Raw genomic sequence first — 19654 nt, 5'->3', positions numbered from 1 at the left:
GGAACTTTTTGTTGAGGCAAGTCTGTCTAGGTAACCCTAACTGCCTAGAATGAACCATATAAAGCAAGCTGGCCTAAGATAAGCACGGGTCCTTCTACCTCCCCAGGGCAGGATTACAGGCACACAGCACCCAGCCGAAGATACCTTCCAAGTGCTGGGATTAAAGATGTGCAACACCAGGCCCCTCTTGGAGGTCTATTTTAAACTAGTCTCAGGGATGAGGATTTAGTTCAGTTGGAGTGCTTGTCTAGCCTGCTCAAGGCCCTGGATTCTAGCTCCACATAATCCTAGTGTGGTGGCACAAAGCTGGAAATTCAAACATGTGGGAGGTCGGAGGATTATAAACTCAAGGCCACTCTTGAGTTCCAGACAAGTCTGGGCAAGTTCCAGACTGGCTTAGGCTATATAAGATCTTATCTCAAAAATAGACTCCAACTAACTGAAATTTCACTGGTTTCCTGAGTAGTTATCTTCTCTCTCCACTATCTGTGTCTGCCTGCCTACCAGCCTGCCTTCCTTCCTACCTATCTATCTACCTATAGTATGAATTTTCATAATTATCCACTCTAGTCCCCATCCCCTTTTGAGGTGCAAGAACTGGTTCTGTAAAGTAGCTTAAAGTTTCATGATATGTACATCCCCAAATGAAACTCAAAATCTTTTGGTGGATTCATACAAGCTGTAAAGTATTTGCATAGCCCTCACATGTTGCAACATTTCTCAACACGGAGAAGTTAGGAACTCTGAGGACTATAGTGATGGGTTAGAGAGAAAGAACACTCTACCAGGCTGACTGAATGATGCACACTCACGTTTGAAAGTGCTCTCTACTTCTCTCCTCCTTCCCTCTTTTTTGAGAGGAGTTTCAGCAGCTGAACACAGGGAGTCCATCATGTGTGCTAAGCACACACCCCACCACTGAGCTATTCTCTGAAGTTCTAACTGCCTTTAGATTAGTGCTTAGGGAAAAGCTTACAATATAGCAAACATGGTATTTCTCACAATAGTCTCAGTGTGATATACAGTAAGTTACAGGCACTAACTAATACAAAGAGCTTCTGTGTCCTACATTATATACTACTAATACTAGTAATACACACCACAGTCTTAGTTTCTTTTGCTGTAATACCCTCAAAAAGCAATGTAAGAAAAAAAGGGTTTATTCTGGCTCACAATTCAAGGGTATAGTTCATCATCACTAAAGTCAAGGCAGCAGGACATACCTCATTTATGACTGGAAGCAGAGAACAATGGACGCTAATACCCAGCTGTCTCTCCATTTAACAGTCCTGGGATCCCTGCCCAGAGATGGGTGCACTCCAAACTAAGATGGACCTTCACAGACATTCACAGAGGCTAACTTTAATCTAGATAACTTCTCACATGTCTGCCCAAAGATGGGTCTCCTAGGTGATTCTGGGTCTAATCAAGTTGACTACCAAGACCAAGGATCATAATTCCTGCAGTAGACCTGCACTTCACACATATCTATAAAATGTTCACCTATAGAAGTTGACTCATTAAAAAGTATTTTCCAGGGTTAGACAATTTCTATACTAGATGATACCAACCTGAAGAGAATAAGCAAGTGCTTAGGACAGTTGTTCTCAACTTGTGGGTTGTGACCCCTTTGGGAGGAGGGAAGTGTCAAATGACCCTTTCACAGGGATCTTTCTAAGACCACCGTGCATATCAGATACTTATGATTCATAACAGTAGCAAAATTACAGTTATGAAGTAGCAATGAAAATAGTTTTATGCCAGGCGTGGTGGCGCACACCTTTAATCCCAGCACTTGGGAGGCAGAGGCAGGCAGATTTCTGAGTTTGAGGCCAGCCTGGTCTACAAAGTGGGTTCCAGGACAGCCAGGGCTACACAGAGAAACCCTGTCTCGAAAACCACACACACACACACACACACACACACACACACACACAATAGTTTTTTGTTTTTTTTTTTTTTTTTGGTTTTTCGAGACAGGGTTTCTCTGTGTAGCCCTGGCTGTCCTGGCACTCACTTTGTAGACCAGGCTGGCCTCGAACTCAGAAATCCGCCTGCCTCTGCCTCCCGAGTGCTGCGATTAAAGGCGTGCGCCACCACGCCCGGCTGTCAGAAAATAGTTTTATGGCTGGGGGTCACCACAAGATGGATAACTGTATTCGATGACAGCATTAGGAAGGTTGAGAAACACTGCTCTAGACATTGAATGACGTCATAAATAAAAACAACCCCTACACACTGATGCTGGCCTCTGGGGAAGGGAGCATCAGATGAAAGCAGAAGGGGAACACCCACTAGGGAAACAGAAGAGGTAGATTGCCCCAAATAGCACAGGCTTTACAGGACCACCTACTTGTAGTCTGGTTTCTCTTGGACCAAGTCTTCACTATCTGGCTTTGGCTTCTTGATGCCTCCAACTGTTTTTACCATGTCCAAATGCTTTTTGCTCTCAGATATCAGTTCTTTCTCTTGGGAAGTGTTTTCTCCCTGTTTCCTGGCCTCTGTGGTTCACCCTCTTTCACCTTATACAAGAACACCATCTCTCCCTGCCAGTTGCTCCACTCCTCAGGCAGGGGTGACCTAATGCCATTCCAGCATCTTTCCTAAGAAGCCTGTGCCCAGGGACCTCCCAGCTATGGCCCTGGTGGGTTACCTTCTGTTCTGGCCTCAGCTTTGCCATCTTTAAAGAGCAGCTATCTCCTAGTGCTGTCCTAGGTTTGGGGAAGAGAGTGCATGTGAGACGTTTAGCACTCCTGGTGCACGGTATGTTCCCTGGCAACGTTAGCCGTGTGCAGCTGTCAAACTGAGCAAAGACAGCCATCTGTACTGTGTTCCAGTGGGAAAGACTTGAGAGAATGACTATGTGGCACTATTGATAAGACATACTTGAATCTCAGTTTTAGCAACTATGAGTAACATATACTAATGTGTTCTATGCAGAACAAAATTTGGCTTTGAACAGATGTTAATACATTGTGAGGAAGAATTCAGTGAAGAAGCTCCACTAAAGCCATGCGTGTCTTTGCTTTTCCTTAGGACACGCCTATGCTGCTGTGCTTGGCATGCTATTTCCTAGTTTATTTCTAAAGCTTGCTTTTACAGGGCAGTAGACTCCATTTCTGACATCCTTCTAATCATAGGTAATTAGTCTATTTCTACAATTATATAATTTTCTATCTTTAACCAATCCATTGAATAGACTTTTTTTTTTTTTGGTTTTTCGAGTCAGGGTTTCTCTTTATAGCTCTGGTTGTCCTGGAGCTCACTTTGTAGACCAGGCTGGCCTCGAACTCAGAAATCCGCCTGCCTCTGCCTCCCGAGTACTGGGATTAAAGGCGTGCGCCACCACGCCTGGCTACTTGAATAGACTTTTTAACTTGAATATTTATCTAATTAACTTCTGTAGGTTTTCTTTTTTCTTTCTTTCTTTTTTTTTTTTTTTTTTTTGGTTTTCAAGACAAGGTTTCTCTGTATAGCCCTGGCTGTCCTGGCTCACTCTGTAGACCAGGTTGGCCTCGAACTCAGAAATCTGCCTGCCTCTGCCTCCCAAGTGCTGGGATTAAAGGTGTGCGGCACCGGCACCACTGGCCGGCAACTTCTGTAGGTTTACAAAGCAAGTATACAGTTTCACTTATAACAAGAAGTTGAATCTTTTTTTCCTTCTCTTTTCTTTGAGACAGGGTCTCACCAGTGAAGGCCTGGCTGACTAGAAACTTGTTTTGTTTTTTGAGACAGAGTCTCTTTATGTAGTCCTTACTGGCCTGGCTGGTTTCAAACTCAGAGATCCTCCTGCCTTAGCTTCCCTAGCACTGGGAATAAAGTCGTGTGCCACCACACCCAGCTAACGGGAGACATTTTAATCTTGGTTTTATGTGTTTGTCCTAAGCCTGTTTCTCCCAGTATGTTCTTTTGTGGCATGAAGCATCTTTGGAAATTAACTCTCTGAGGCTAGGTGAATTGTAAACATTTCTAAATTTCTATTCTATTCTATTCTATTCTATTCTATTCTATTCTATTCTATTTCTATTCTTCCCTCCCTTCCTTCCCTCCTTTCTTTTCTTCCTCCCTCCCTCCCCCTCCCTCCCTTCTTTCCCCACTCCTTCCCTACTCCTTCCTTTCTGGTTGAAACTGGATCTCATATCACCTGAACCAGCCACAAATTTACTATGTACTAGAGCTGGCCTTCAATTCCATATCTTCCAGTATTGGCCTCTCATGTACTGAGATTGTAGGCAAAACACACACACACTTGCAATTTGTGGTGTTCTTCCAACCGATCTGGGACATCAGCAATTGTTTTTATTGAATGAATTGTAACCTGGAGACAGACAAACAAAACAAACAGAACCCTCTTTAAAGTCTCAAGGTCAACCACAGTTGAGTACTACCTTGGGATCTTTAAAAAAAACTGCTAATGTGCCAGGCATGGTAACATAAACCTACAATCCTAGTCCTCCAGGACTGAGGTACAATGATTGTGAATTTGAGGCCAGCCTGAACTGCAAAGTTAAATAATTAACAAAACAAAAACCCCACAACTAAAACACTGAGGCTGAGGAATGGGCGTCTGCCACCCAGCCTGCCACCACAGTTTGATCCTCAGAACCCACACGGTGGAGAACACTGATGCCTACAAGCTGTCCTCTGACCTCACACATCCACTGTGGCATATCTGTGCCACATACACAATAAGTAAATATAAAATTATAAAGTTATTTTTTTTTAATTACCAAAGGCCACATGTGTAATGCAAGGCGGTTAAGTTTAAGGCCGGCTGAGTCCACATGTGAGACCATCTAAAAAAACAAACAAGTAAAAAAAATTAAAAATATCTGAGTCCTACCCTAAATTCTGATATGCAAAATATGAGTTTTACCTAATCTTAGGAGTTTTAAATGTTCCCTGGGAGTTTGGAAGAAACCAAAACCAATTTCTTTCACATGACTTCACATAGCACACTCTTCCTACGTCACTACCCTTCCAAATATGTAAGGGTAAACATGTATTTAAGTTCACTGAGTCTAAGAAAGCATTCCACCGTGACCTAATGGGTTCACAACACCGAATCTTCATTTATCAGTAACTTTCCAACTAACACAGCAAGACTGATACAGAGAAAATTCTCAGGTCATGTTCTCTTAATAAAAAGTTTAGTAATGAGCTGGGCAGTGGTGGCGCACACCTTTAATTCCAGCACTAGGGAAACAGAGGCAAGCAGGTCTCTGTGAGTTTGAGGTCAGCCTGCTCTACAGAGAGTTCCTGGACAGCCAGAACTACACAAAAAGACTTTGTCTCATAATAAAAAAGGTTCCATGCCTAACTAAATGAATAGTTCTCATGAAAAGTATTCCAGAATTCACTACATGAGGTAGAAAGTGCCTAGAGGAAGCCCCATTTTAAAACCATTCAATGCCTATATTAAAAACTTAATTTTGAACTAGAACCTATTCTGTTTACATATATATGTGTAGATATATATATATATCTACACATATATATGCATATTTTTTAAAAAAAGATTTATTTTATTTATTATATGTAAGTACACTGTAGCTGTCTTTAAACACCAGAAGAGGGAATCAGGTCTTGTTACAGATGGTTGTGAGCCACCATGTGGTTGCTGGGATTTGAACTCAGGACCTCCAGAAGAGCAGTCAGTGGCTCTTAACCGCTGAGCCATCTCTCCAGGCCCTGTTTACCTATATTAATTCCAAACATATATTAAACCTTAGATTTAAATCAGGGTATCTTAAAAACTGGCTTTTTTTGTTTTTCGTTGGTTTTGAGCTAAGGTCTTACTGTGTAGTACTGGCTGGCCTGGAACTTACTCATGTCCATGAGGTATACCTGAACTCAGAGATCAGAGTGCTAGACTAACAGGGAACATCACCATCTCTAGCTGTATCTGTACTTTTAACTTATGTGCATTTGTAAGTGTGGGCTTGTGCATGAGTGCAGTGCCTGGAGAAGCCCAGGCGTTGCATCTCCTGCAGCTGTAGCTCAGGGAAGCTAAGAACTGCCGGGTGCTGGAACCCAACCCATGTCCTCTGCAAGAGCACTAGGCACTTTTCCATGACGACGCATGGCTTGAGCCCCAAACTGGCGTTCCAGAATATCAAGAGTGCTGGGATGGTGAGAGAACCTGGCGGATAAATGTGCTTGCTGCCAAGTCTCCTAGGATCCATAGAAGAACAACAGATTCCTGAGCAGGTGTAAACAAGGATGAAAAGGGGTGTTCAAAGCTAACTATCGACCACCAAAAATAAATAGGTTCCAGTGTAGGGTAAAAATCCATTAAAAAATGTATCTCAAACATTGTTAATTTTCAATTTCTAAAACAGTAATTACTAGGAATAAGTAAAAGAGAAATTATTTCCCCATGGCCCAGGGTTTAGAGTCTTCTCGACTTTCACTGGAAAAATGAGAGCAGATGCACATAAGGAGCACCTGCAAGGATGTAAGATGATGCAACAGGAGGGCAGAGACTCAGTGGGGGGAAACGTGCGTCCGTGCAATGGCACACACCTTTACCTTTAATCCTGAAAGGAAGGCAGAGGCAGGCAGCTCTCTGTGAGTCTGAGGCCAGCCTGGTCAACACAGTGAGTTTGAGGACAGCCAGGCCCACAGTGAGACCCTCTCTCAAAAAAACAAGCAAGCAAACAAACAAAAAATCTGAATGCATACACAGGAATTTATGTGCATCCAAGATAGTGATGTACAGAAAGTGTGAGGGCTCTCACAAATGTTAAACAGACTATATATTTAATGTACCTGTACATTTGTACAAACAAGAACATTTGGAAAACCAACCTTCAAATGAAATGGCATCACTAAATACTTCCTAAAGGGGGATGGTGAGTGTTGATAAGTTTTGGCTGTAATATTTAACCTTAATAATGAAAATAAATTCATATATTGTTTCTGGAATAAATACATCAATTTAAAACAAGAGAGAGATAATGCCCAATACTCTTAAGAAACATCAAATTATACCTACCTTGACGGTAACAGGCACTGAGAAAGCAGCTTTCATGGCACTCATCTTTCTCCAGTGGCAACAGAAAGCATGTTTACAGCAGGTATTTTGGTCAAATTCACCAGCTCAACACAGCCACTCAGCTGCTGGCTCCACTGAACCCAAGGGCAGGCTCACTGGCTCCTTTTTCTGTGTAAACGGCTCACGTCTACCTTCAGGAGCCAGGGAAGAGGAAGCCCACAGCAAATTCACTGAGTGTACTGTATTGCCTTGCTCAGGGAAAACAACTGCCTTTCCAAAATATCAGATACAAAGTGATCATACATTTATTATATATGCAACTTAATCACATAACCCTTCCTAACAATGCCTTTCAGAATTATTACCAGCCCTCAGGATGTACATCAGAAACCCTCAGATTATGGCAGGTAGTTTGTAACCTCCAAATGTAGCTTCTAGTAGTCTCCGTAGTATTTTGTAAAAACCACTTCACATAAAAATCCAGATTTCCAATTACCTTTATCAGGGAATGCTGGTACTTTCCTTGAAGGCAGTTACCATTCCATGGGTCAGGCACTTTGTAGCAGTCCCGTCCTCACCAAGCTCTCTTCCCTCCCAGCTACCCCGCATCACTGTACTTTAGGTGATGCCTTTCCTCACAGTAAAAAGACAATACTTGCACTTGTAACTCTCCCCAGGGGGAAAAGTAAGGCAGTCTATATATACTGTTTCAACGGGGGGAGGGGGAGCATTTTTCCATGAGAATATTCCTATATGGCTAATTTGAAAACTATCCTGTTGTATTGGCCACGCCTCTTATTTGTATTAGCTTCCTCTGCTCTGAAGACATTTGAATTCGTGATGCCTGGTTTATATAACATATGAGTGGGTATGCAATCAGTGGCAAGACACAGAGCCAATGAAAAGGCAAGCACAAAACCTGGCTGTGTAAACTGCACATATGGAGACCTACATGAACGTTTACCATATTTAAATTTTCTAGGTACCAGTGTAAGCGTCAACTGTAAAGAATAGAGACCAGATCTGAGGCCAATACCAGAACAGAGGAGGAATAAAAGTTCTTCCCTTCTAAGAGTTTGCTCTTAGGACTCAGAGAGGATGCGAATGACAAGTGTCCGGCTACTCAACTTATAAAGGCAAGCCAAAGGCAGAGGCAGGCGGATTTCTGAGTTCCAGGCCAGCCTGGTCTACAGAGTGAGTTCCAGGACAGCCAGGGCTATACAGAGAAACCCTGCCTTGAAAAAACAAAACAAAACACCAAAGACCAAAAATCAAAGCCAAGCCAAGAAAGACAGGGGTACAAATCCGTGAGAGCGTGGAGGAGGGCCAAGACGAGGATCAGCTTCAGAGAGGAGGGAACACATGGATCAGACCTTCAGATAACTATACGTCATAAAGAGGGGGCACAGGAAAGCCAGAGGGATTACTCAGGGAGCCGAGGCCCAGTGTCCCTGCAGTAAGCTTGGAGGACGCTGGAGCCAGTGCTGGGAGCCAGGCTGCTAGCAGACCACCATTTGAAGTGGATGAGCTTGTCCTTAATTAGTAAGGTACTTAACGGGGAATTACAAATTGAAGTAGATAAGATGCTGATTACTAGAGGTAAAGAAACAGGCACTGCCAGGCAGTGGTGGTCCATGCCTTTAGGCTCAGCACTGGGGAGCAGAGGTAGGCAGAGCTCTATGAGCTTGACACCAGTCTGAAACACACACACACACACACACACACACACACACACACACACACACACACACACAGAGAGAGAGAGAAAAAGAAAAAAAAAACTCCATTATTTTTGCACCATAACAACATTTAAGATGATTAATTTTTAAGCTGTGAAGAAAAAGAAAAATATCAAACACAGTAATTTTTATGGGCGACCCTAGGTATATAACTGCTCTGTGACTGTGAGAATTCAGAAAGATATTTTAAATGTATGGTGTTGTTCCTCAAAGAGAAACTTACAGGATGTATTTTAGGTTCATACAGTTTAGTTACACACGCAATAGTAGAGAATTTACCATCCTAATATGTTTTTAAAGCCTTCATGAAGGAATTGTCAAGAAAACCAAAGTGCTGAGTTATAGACAAGGAAACCCAAACTCCAGTCTGTCCCTCACTGTACAAAATTAATGAAGTTCTTTTGTTTAGCTCACGTTTAAATAAAAACTAAGAATAAAAACAAAGGCAGACGGGGTGGGGTACTAGAATGAGCCCAAAGGCCCTCCCCGCTCAATCTGTTAAATGTCAAGGGTTTCAAAGGGGGCAGGCAGCCCTTGAGTCAGATGAGCTAAGTCACTTACAACTCACCTTCCAAAGCAAAGTTCTTGTTGCTAAAATACTGAGATTCTCATGTTAAAAAACAATCTAAAGTCAAATAAATGGCGGTTAAGTGCTTATACTCAGCCCACCCCAAGAAACACTGTGGAAGAAGGATGGAAAGGATGTAAGTGGGGGATGGGTCAGAATGCTGGGAGATGCTGTCTTTGAAGCACACAGCCAGTGCACTCCTAACTCACAGCCACTATGGTTACCTGCACAATATCAAACCAAGACCACCCAACAGCATTAATTGAAATCGATGCGTTAAAACAAAACCAACCAACCAACCAACCACCAAAAAACCCAGCAACAAAAAAGGAGAGGACATGAAGGTGAGGTGGGAATGTATATGTTTAAGATTCACTGTACACACATAGGGAATTATTAGAGAATAAAAGATGTCTATAGAGCCAAGCTGGCTTTGGGCTTCTGGTCTTTCTGACTCCAACTCCTAAGTGCTGAGATGCTCAGACAGCGTTCTAGAAAATCGGGCAAGCCAAGATTCAAATCCGTCCACAGCCACGATTTTCACTGGTGGAGAGTGAATTTCACAATTGGTCGGAGAGTGCTGCCCTCTTCTGACCATAACTACCATGGTATCAAAGCACTATAACAAGCAACCTCTCTCTCTGCCTCGGAACTCATGTGTCAATTCTACGTGATGTTGTGATTCCTGCAAGTATACAAGAAGCATTGCACTATTTATTCTCTCTACAAACATATAGGCTACATATGGAGCTAAATGCTTCGAAAGGATTAAGCATGAGAACACTCCACCAATTTTATGGAATGAGATGTTGCCCGGCTCTGGCAGAGCAACTAAAATAACCAAGTGTTTAATTTGTGGGTAATCTTTCAACAATTCTGCCAACCACATAAAGGCACCCAAAGTATTCTGCTGATTCTCGAGGAAGGTGAAAGAGGCATTACTGACCCTCTGAAGGTTCCATTTCTTCCTCGTGGAGGCATGAAGTACTAAGAAAAGAGGAAGAGGGAGGGAAGGAAGGAGGGAGGGAGGGAAGGAGGGGCAGGGAGAATACTTCACGAACATTCTTCTCATTAGGAAGTAGACCTGAGTGGGATTTGAAGTGACAGTGGAATGGACTGTTCCTATTCCCCAAGTAAGAAAGATTTTCTTTTATTACTATCTATGATTTACGCTCAGAAACAAGGTTATGGATATCTGGGAGAACATTCAAGTTTCTTAAGTGGAAGACTCAGTTAAGCTTTACCTACATCGTAAAGCATTAAGTTCTCAGGTGCCCCGTGGCATGCATCCAGAGCGCCAACCATCACTGCAGAGCACCACCATCTTCCTTCCAGACTTTCAGCAATGGGCTGCATAACTGACATCGGTCCATTCCTTGAGGTACAGGTCTCATGGACAGCAGCAGCTAGGAGTCTCAACTCTCAAGTCATGTATGGATCAGGGAGGCATGAGTCTCTGACCATTCAGGTCCTCGTTTTGTCACAATTCAATCATGAAGGGTTTTCTAGGGAAGCAAGTCTGTCGTCGTCACCTCCTTACAGTCGTGGTCTCTTGATAGCAGTCTACCACTGTGCTATGCTGTGTGGAGTGTTACAGTTTGAGGACATCTGTGCAAAGGATGCCACTGGTATTGTTCCTTCATTGCTGGAAATTAGGTAGGTGTAGGAAGGCAGATTGAGTGCATAGGAACTTCACAATTTAGAGCAGCAAAAGACAGGAAAAGTACCAAACAATTGAGACCTGGTAAGTAAATTTTCATAATCATGTCGATTATATGATACAGCCACAAGAGAGAATGGGATCTAAGGCTAGTCATCATTAAATTGATTAACTGATATACATGACAATTTGAAAAAGCCTCAAAGGAACTAGGCCAATGACAAAAGGTTCCACCAATCCCAAAGGACTATGTAATGTATTTTACATATGTAACATTCTTTAAGTGACAAGAGTATACAAATGAAAACCAGAATGGTGGCTGTCTAAAATCATATGTGCAAGGGGCTTTAGGGGCTCAAATCAGCAAGTGCTGAGACTTGTGTAACATCTCTATCATGTGCTCAATGCCACCAAAACAATAGTGATTTAGTTGAAACCATTTCTGAAAGTTTTCCGAAAATACCCTTTAATAATAAGACGTTAACTTTGGGAAACTAAAGGGAGATAACAGAAATATTTTATGTATGATTTGAATGGCCACTAAACCTCACTCTTAAAAGGAAAACAAAAGTAGTCCATAAAGACCGCCGACAAAGTGACTACTTAGCCAACCCACAAAATTTTCTTAAAAAGCATAAAACTAACTTTTAATGTTGGTTCTAGGTGCAGTGGGAAGCTGGGGGCAGGGGGGGGGGGGGCAGGTGACAGTGTTTATGACATTCCTGACCGTTTCCAATTTTACACCATATGAGTGGGACACATTCTCATAAGCACTGTGGTGTTTTTCATGTTATCTGTGCTCATGCCCACGGTCTGGCGATTCCATCCTGTCATGACTCCTGCTTTGCTCTTGAGCCCCTCAAGCTTCCACGCTGGTCCTGAGGATAGGCCACCAGCTTCCTACAGATGCTTTCAATTGATCACTCTTCCACCTCCTCACACCCTGCACTGTTTCCATGGCTCAGCTCAATCTAGAGCAGCTATACGGTGGCAGAACTCTCTTTAGGACAGCTGGAAAGTAAGAGGTTCAGAAGCATCTGAGAAAAAGTTAAGTAATTTACTACTGATTTGCTTTTTGTTTTGTTTCTGTTTTTCAAGACCAGGCTTCTCTGTGGAGAGCAAGCTGTCCTTGAAAACACAGGGATCTACTTGCCTCTGCCAGGGATTAAAGGCCTGTATCATGCACGACTACTGATTTTTATCTTCTACTTTGTGGCTGGGTCCTATGACAGCAGCAGAGCGTAATAGTCCAATTTTATCCTCAGAATAGTGAGGTGTGTTTTACTATGATCCGTATTAGGCAAACAGGCATTTATAATTCCATTTTCATATCTACAGATGAAACTGGTGTTCAGAAAGTTAAGAGTCACTTGAGGTCACATAGGTTCTGAGAGAGGAACAGAAGTTTGTATGACAATCTATCAATACAAAAACAGGGAATCATTCCCCTTCCTTAGCCTGCTTTAACACTTCAGTTAAGATCCTAAGATCTGCCAGTCTGCTCCTGAGAACTTGCTGCCTTTATAGTCCTAGCCCAGCCCCAGACGCCCATTAACAAATACCTGTAACTTGTGGTTACCAGGATAAAACATTTAACACAAACTCCAAGTGGCTCCAAACCAAGGAAACCCAAGTGGAAAACTATTAGTTCAATTTAAAATGTATAGTCAATATTCTGGATGGGGTCTTTGACTTGCTCTTTCTGCCATAAGTGAAATAAATCCAGCCAGATAAAAGAAACCACAACTAAAATGATTTAAATACAAATGCAAGATAATACCCAATTGCTTTCTGAAATAAGAAAGATAACAGTAATAAATCTGCAAACACACAGACTCTAGGTTTCGTACTGTAACTAAGTAAGTAGATATGACTTACTACAAAATGTTTACCCAACCCAAAATTTCCCAAGATACCACTTGACTTTCTATTCTGTTGGTTTAGGTGATAATAAAAATGAGGATTTCTTAAGAGTTTCCTACTGGCCTTGCAGAATCAAGTATTAATTGGTTATCTTTCTTACTGCTTTCTGGTTCTTTTTTCTGACTCTCTTTAATGAACCCACTTCTGAAAGCAGGTAGCTCTTGCCTGTGGCTCCTCTAACTACTTTCTGAAAACTGGCACAGGCCATAGCTGACGATGCTGAGACCCATGATTCGTGGGTAACCAACACTCATCTCTCGGGTGTTTCAAATGCTACACAAAGGTTAAAGGTAACTGAGGAACAGAGAGGCCTTCTTTTCTTCTCAAGCAGGAAAATAACTTTACAAGTCTTACTTTAGTAAGAAAAGATAAGTGTTAAATGAGTCTTTGTACAAACAATAGCTCTATTTGGCTATCTTACCATGTAACATTTTCCAGTATAATAAAGGCAGCTAAGATGGATTCGTATGCAGAAACAGATTACAGTCCTTAGCCACCAAAATAGATTATTAAACATTACAAACAGTGGAAATCATTTAATTAAGCAAATTATACATTCAATATTAACTTGTTAATGAACCTAGCCTTTTAGGCATAAACATTCAGAATTTGAGGGAAAAGTACAGGAAGATGTTACGATTCGTGCCTTCAGTCTGAGAAGGTCATTGCTGAACCCAAAGTAACGCTCCTCAACTGCTAAGAAATATTAGCTCCAAGCACAGTATTTAATGTAGACTGAAAAACTAGAAGATTTCCAACCATGACTCAATGCTGAGGTCATCTGTTAACATGTTCCCAAGTTGTTGAGCTGGCTTACCACCAAGAAATTGTGTTTGAGGAAGAAAGTTCATCTCTATCTGTGAAGACTGATAAAAAGCAAGCACCTCCTTTCTATACTTAAGGAAGAATGTTATCTGGGTGTAAGCTCTGCTTCTGGGTTCTGAGTGGGATTATCCACAGGAGATTAAATTCTATGCTGAAGGCCAAGTTTTCCAATAATGAGCAATCTGGCAAGAGCCTGAAAAGCTGGCAGGCTCAAAGGCTGCTTGCCAGAGGGCTGGGGACTTTTCATACTCCTTTACCATGATCCTGTCTTAGAAAGCAAAGATTGAAGTTCAAAGCAAGGCAACAACTTGAGTTCTATGGAATGTATCATTTCTGTTCACCTGTATTCAAAACCAGCTAAAGGGGGCGGGGGGGGGGGGGATCAAACAAGGTAGCACAAAGAGAAAGGAAGAATAAAGAGGTAACACTGTACTTCCCCCTCCTGGGGGGGGGGGGGGGAAGGAGAGGAGAGAGAGAGAGAGAGAGGTCCCAGAAAATTGATGGATATTTAGACTTGATCTCTGTTAGTCTTTAAGACACAAAGAAAAAGAAATCCATCTATAAAATTGAATGTTTTGGTCATCACTGGACACTTTGCAATCATGGAGTTTTACAATGTGCTACCAAACAGCTGTGCTAATATTCAATAGTAAAGAGGTGGTTTGGGGGTGGTCAGCAAGCAGGACATACTGCATTTAATTAACAATAAAAATAAATGTGAGAAAATAAGAGAAAAGGGCCCATACTGTACAGCCTATGAATCTCATTGGCTTTATAGTGAAAGTTTATTGTTTTTTATCCAAGTACAATCAGCTACTTGTTACATACAGTAAAAAAACAAAACCAGCCACAAAGCACTGATGATAGTCTGTGACAGTGTACAGTGGAGGAAACACTCTGTTGGAAGCCTCCTGTGGATCCACACCTGACTTAGCACTTAAGCTAACCCTCCCTCCCCAAATTAGTTAAAAAAAATATTAATAATGTCTTGCTTGGATATAGCAAGATTCTAAAATTTTGGGGGGATACTGGAAAACTTTTAAAAATGAAAGTGGTAAAACAAAACAAAATTGAAACGTGGAGACACAAGAAGCTTCTCGAGGGCTGAGCTTCAGGTCGCCTCACATCGAACCACCTGGAAAGAAAGAAAACGGGGTCACTCCAGGAAAGGCACACAGAAGACTTAGCAGACCTCAGCATCTGTCATAGCATGACTCCATCTTCCCTAGGGACACAGAACCCAAGCTTTCTTAAGTCTTTTACAAGTGAGCTGGGTTACACTAACTGCTTTCTTTTCTATATTGCAAATGTTATTATACTAGCACATACTTACTTGTTCAGAGCTAGAAAAATCATTTTTAGTAAAGTATGCTGTCCTCAGTACCTTGGAAGCAACCACATGACAGGCTATTTCTATGACTGGGTGCCCTTACCTTAGAGGAATATGACTCCATTCAAAACTAAGTCTCATATATATTTGGTCCGATTGAGGGCTCTTTCAGCCAGGTGACCACTCTCATCTGTGATCTTCTCCCAATCAGTCTGTCCGACCACAAAACCTATGGCCCTTTTCCTATCTGCATCCTTCTTTTCTTCTAGGTCTGCCCATCTCACCTAAAGAGAAAAAAGCATTAGACTGGGCTGTTTGAGGGAGGGAACCCCAAAGGCAACCTCTTTGGATAATATGTTATTATTATTTGGGTAGATTAACTGACTTAAAATTACAAGAAGTCAAAAAAACTGTTTTCATTCTCCACCAAAGTGACCTTAAAATACACAGTTGTGATTCTTACCTGTTTCAAAACTTTCCCATAATTATAAGACAGAGCCCTACCACTAAAGGTCTCTTGACACATCCTATCGGCTCCATGTTATCTCTGGCCAGCGCCAAAGGCATTCTATGTGAGCTAAACACTCTCCTCTGTCTCCCATTTTACAGCTCTGAGCCCTGTCTACTTGGTGTCAGTGTAGACATCCTTCCCCACTTTATCCTTTGCAATTAACCATTGCTTCCCTAGGCTTGTTTGGAGCCTGACATACCTACTTTTGAATTTCCATATTGCCTGATGACTATGTTTATGTAAATAGAAACATATACTATAGATCAAGGACAAAGCTTACACTTAGACCAAGGACAAACCTTTATCTTTGTACAATAACTATTGCTTGAAATTTAACCAGAGAAAAAAACAGGGGGCTAGTAGTATTATTTTCATTCCTAAACTACAGAGACCACTGCTTCAAATGTTATTATGGTGAGGTTTCAAGTGCAGACACTGGGTTCAGGAGTATTTCCTATGGGTACTTTAAAAAGGTGGATTTATACTTACAATACATGCATATATCTCATATTCTTTAAGAGCAAAAAATATGAGAGATTATGATACTGTTACCTGTACTGCACATATAGTACCAAAGCATAGACTATATTTTAATATGCTATATTGTAAATACGGCTTGTGATTTTTTTATGTCCCAAATATAAAACACTGAAATTCTGTGCTCTTTACATTGGCCATGGAAGTGCATTACCGCTTTAAGGTATACAGACTTTCCTTCTTAAAAGCCGCAAGACTGACCGTGAAATGCTTAGGCTTCTAACATCTGGTCAGAGGGAAACAGAGCCGCAGTAGGGAAAATGGTTAACACCTGACTTTTTTATTTCGCCTTTGGCTGTACATGTACACATGTGCACTGGTGCAAGGCACAGGCCAGTGTGGAGGCTAGCAGGCGATCCCTGACGTCGTCCTCCAGAGGAAGCTGGGTTACAGGCAGGCCAGCACACCCACCTGACTTCTGATCTGGGGTCTGAGCTCTGGTTCTCACACTTGCTCGGCAAGCACTTCATCCAAGCCATCTCCCTAGTCCCACACTTGACTCTTCTTAAATACTTTATTCTTGAGCCAAATATGAGTGACCATGGCCTGGGAACACAGATTACAGTTGTACCAAATAGCATGCTCCAATGTGGAAGCAGTTTCATCATGTTTTACAGGCACAAAACAAAAAGTAAACTATATACTCTATTTTCAGATATACTGGTGGGAATCTAACAAATGTGGCTTTCTCCCTCCTGGGAATTTCAAATACGCATGAAAATCTATCTCTCCACCTCCCCCCTCTCTCTCTTTTTTTTTTTTTTTTTTTTTTTTTTGGTGGTATTGGAGATTGAACCCAGGGCTTTGCACATGCTAGGTAAGTGTCTTATCATTGAGCTTTATATAAAAAAATATGCACTATAAGTAATTCATACCTACTCTTAGTTCCACTTAGGATCAAGGGTACACATTTATTGAAAACTGTATCACTAGTGTTAAGTGATACAGGATGGATGGGCAGATATTCAGTGACCACTGAATGAAGAAAAAGTTAATTCAGCTCACAGTCAATTTAAAATGCACAGAGCATCCGCATGGTTAAGTAGACTAAGTCACTGTATTCAGCTAGTCTTTTAAAGATTTATTTTCTGTACTGTGTATGGGTGATCTGCCTGTACGGCAGCTGATGTTTGCAGTATCCCTTGCCAGAAGAGGGCATCAGATTCCCTGGAACTGGAATTAAGACAATTGTAAGCCACCATGTAGGTATTAGGAACCCAACTTGGGTCCTCTTCAAGAGAAGCAAGTGCTCTGAACTGCTGAGCCATCCCTCTAGCCCTATATCCTGCTACTTTTGAATCTAAAGTTTAGACTCTGAAAACAGAAAATTAATTTTTATTTATTATTACTATTTTAAAAGAAAACACTGATTTTAGTGGTGGACCCAGACCATATGGTAGAGACGTCACCTTGGACAAGTGGTCCTGAGTTGTGAACAAAAGCAGGCTGAGCAGGGGGAGCCAGGAAGCAGCTCCCTCCATAATTTCTGCTTTGCTTCGTGTTTCCAGGTCCCTGCCCTGACCTCAGTCAGTGGCTGGAGTGTGAGCTGAGCATTCCAGGAGAGAAAAGCCCCTGGCCTTTCCTCACATTACTTTTTTTTAGGGAATTTTATTATAGCAATAGAAACCCTAACTAAGACAATGGGTGAAAGTGCCTGCCACAAAGTCTGACCATCTGCACACATTCACGCATGCTGCATAAATTGCCATGATTTTTTTTTTTAATTGCTGGGTGTGGTATCCCGGGGTTCTAGGTGTCCTTGAGTTTCAGGACAGCCAGGACTACGCAGAGAAACCATGTCTAGAAAAACCAAAATGTTCAAGCTCCTTCTAATTTTCCTACATACTTCTGAGATTTACAACATCATGTCATTATTTTGATGGAGAGGGTCACTTAATTGTAAAATATATATATATATATATATATATATATATATATATATATATATATATATATATTTCTAAGAAACTTAACATTTCTTGACGATCAATCACTTTCTAACCCTTTGAAGTTGTATTAAATGCTTTGAGACTGCCCTTTCTAGTGCTCAAACTCTGTGTCCTATCACCAGCACAAATTACATTTTAAAACCTAGTCATTTAGGTAATTTCTAATATGACCAACTCTATAGAATCACTTTTTGAAGACAGTCATAGTTATTTCAGCAAAAAAATAGAGAAAAATAGTTTCCATTTCAAATTATTCCGTCACCAAAACTGTAACTCAAGTCACTCCCCAAGCAGAGTCACTCCTACTGTTCAACCTGTTTTGTTCTTTGACACTGGGTCTCACTCTGCAGCCCAGGCTGGCCTCAAGTCCTGCAATCATCCTGCCTTTATTTCCAAGGTACTAAGATTGCAGGGTGCCTTCCCACACCTAGCTTGAGCCAATTCTATGTCAGCTGGCCTCAGTGTTCAAGTCCTTATGTATGTTAAGGCCATTTCTGGGACTTCCCTTCCCCATCTCCTCAAACTATACAGACAAGAGTAGGTATATACTATGTTTTTAGTATTTGAACTTTTTTGTTTCCCAATACAGACCTGGAACTCACTAACTATGTAGGCTAGGCTGACCACGAAATCACAGATATTCACCTGCTTCTGCCTTTTTAGTAATGGGGTTATAGGTGTGCTAGCATATCTTACTTGTCTGCAGTATATCAATGAGCTTTAAGATATAGTCTTTGAAACAATATCCACCATAAAAATAATCTACTAATATGTTTTATTCTCTCATACTAAAATGTTGTCTTATATTCAAGCACTAAGAAAATTAAATTGAAAGAAATACAGAGGGCCTAGAGAGATGACTCAGGATTTAAGGGCACTTGCTGTTCTTGCAGAGGACCCTGATTTGGTCTGGCAAGTATATGGTAGATTACATCCATCTGTAACTTCAGATCTAGGTGATATGATGATCCTTCTAGCCTCTGCAGGCACCAGGCATGTACATGTTATATACAACATACATGTAGGTTAAAAATCAAACCAATAAAACAAAAATAAATATGCTCCGAAGAACTGACTTATCTATGTTAAAACAGGGTAGGTATGTCTGTAATTGTAGCGCTTTTTGTTTTTTACTGGGAACAAGAGACTAAATTTCGTTTTTTTGTTAAAAAAAAAAAAAAAAGATTTATTTATTTATTATATGTAAGTACACACTGAAGCTGTCTTCAGACACTCCAGAAGAGGGCTTCAGATCTTGCTATGGATGGTTGTGAGCCACCATATGGTTGCTGGGATTTGAACTCAGGGCCTTTAGAAGAGCAGTTGGTGCTCTTAACTGCTGAGCCATCTCTCCAGCCCCTAAATTTGGGTTCTTATATTTGCATGACAAACACTTTATGGACAGCCATTTCTCCATCCCCAACTTTTTAAAACCCAAATGCTTCATGCTTCAGTAGTTAAGGACAAAAGCCTCCTACCCTCTTCTTCCCAGGCTCAGAAGCTCGAGTCTCGTAGTCGTCAGGGAGCTGAAGATAATCCTCCATTCTGCTGGCAATCGCCTCCCAGTCTCGCTTCCTTTTAGTACCAGTCCTCAAGCCATCCAACTTGTCTGAGG

At 41.4% G+C, this 19654-nt stretch overlaps 1 protein-coding gene across 3 annotated transcripts in view; it reads right to left on the bottom strand.

Moving 5' to 3' along the window:
- Positions 1-14460: 14460 nt before the first annotated feature.
- Positions 14461-19654, bottom strand: part of Ylpm1 (YLP motif containing 1) — a 76282-nt gene continuing 71088 nt past the window's right edge. For 2 of the 3 annotated variants that reach the window (XM_021178800.2, XM_029484466.2), the window contains 3 exons: positions 19518-19648; positions 15146-15326; positions 14461-14847 (listed from right to left, as the gene is read on the bottom strand). In XM_021178800.2, the coding sequence (XP_021034459.1) occupies positions 15180-15326; positions 19518-19648 (278 nt within the window). In that variant the 3' untranslated portion in view covers positions 14461-14847; positions 15146-15179. Of the gene's footprint in view, positions 14848-15145; positions 15327-19517; positions 19649-19654 lie in introns of those variants that run through there. The other variant, XR_015045244.1, reaches the window with a different exon arrangement.

Source organism: Mus caroli, unplaced genomic scaffold (assembly GCF_978045245.1).
Source record: "Mus caroli unplaced genomic scaffold, Mus_caroli_1 scaffold_14, whole genome shotgun sequence".
NCBI lineage: Eukaryota > Metazoa > Chordata > Mammalia > Rodentia > Muridae > Mus > Mus caroli.
Note: the sequence above shows the minus strand (reverse complement) of the source record. Positions and strands in the feature narration are given on the sequence as shown.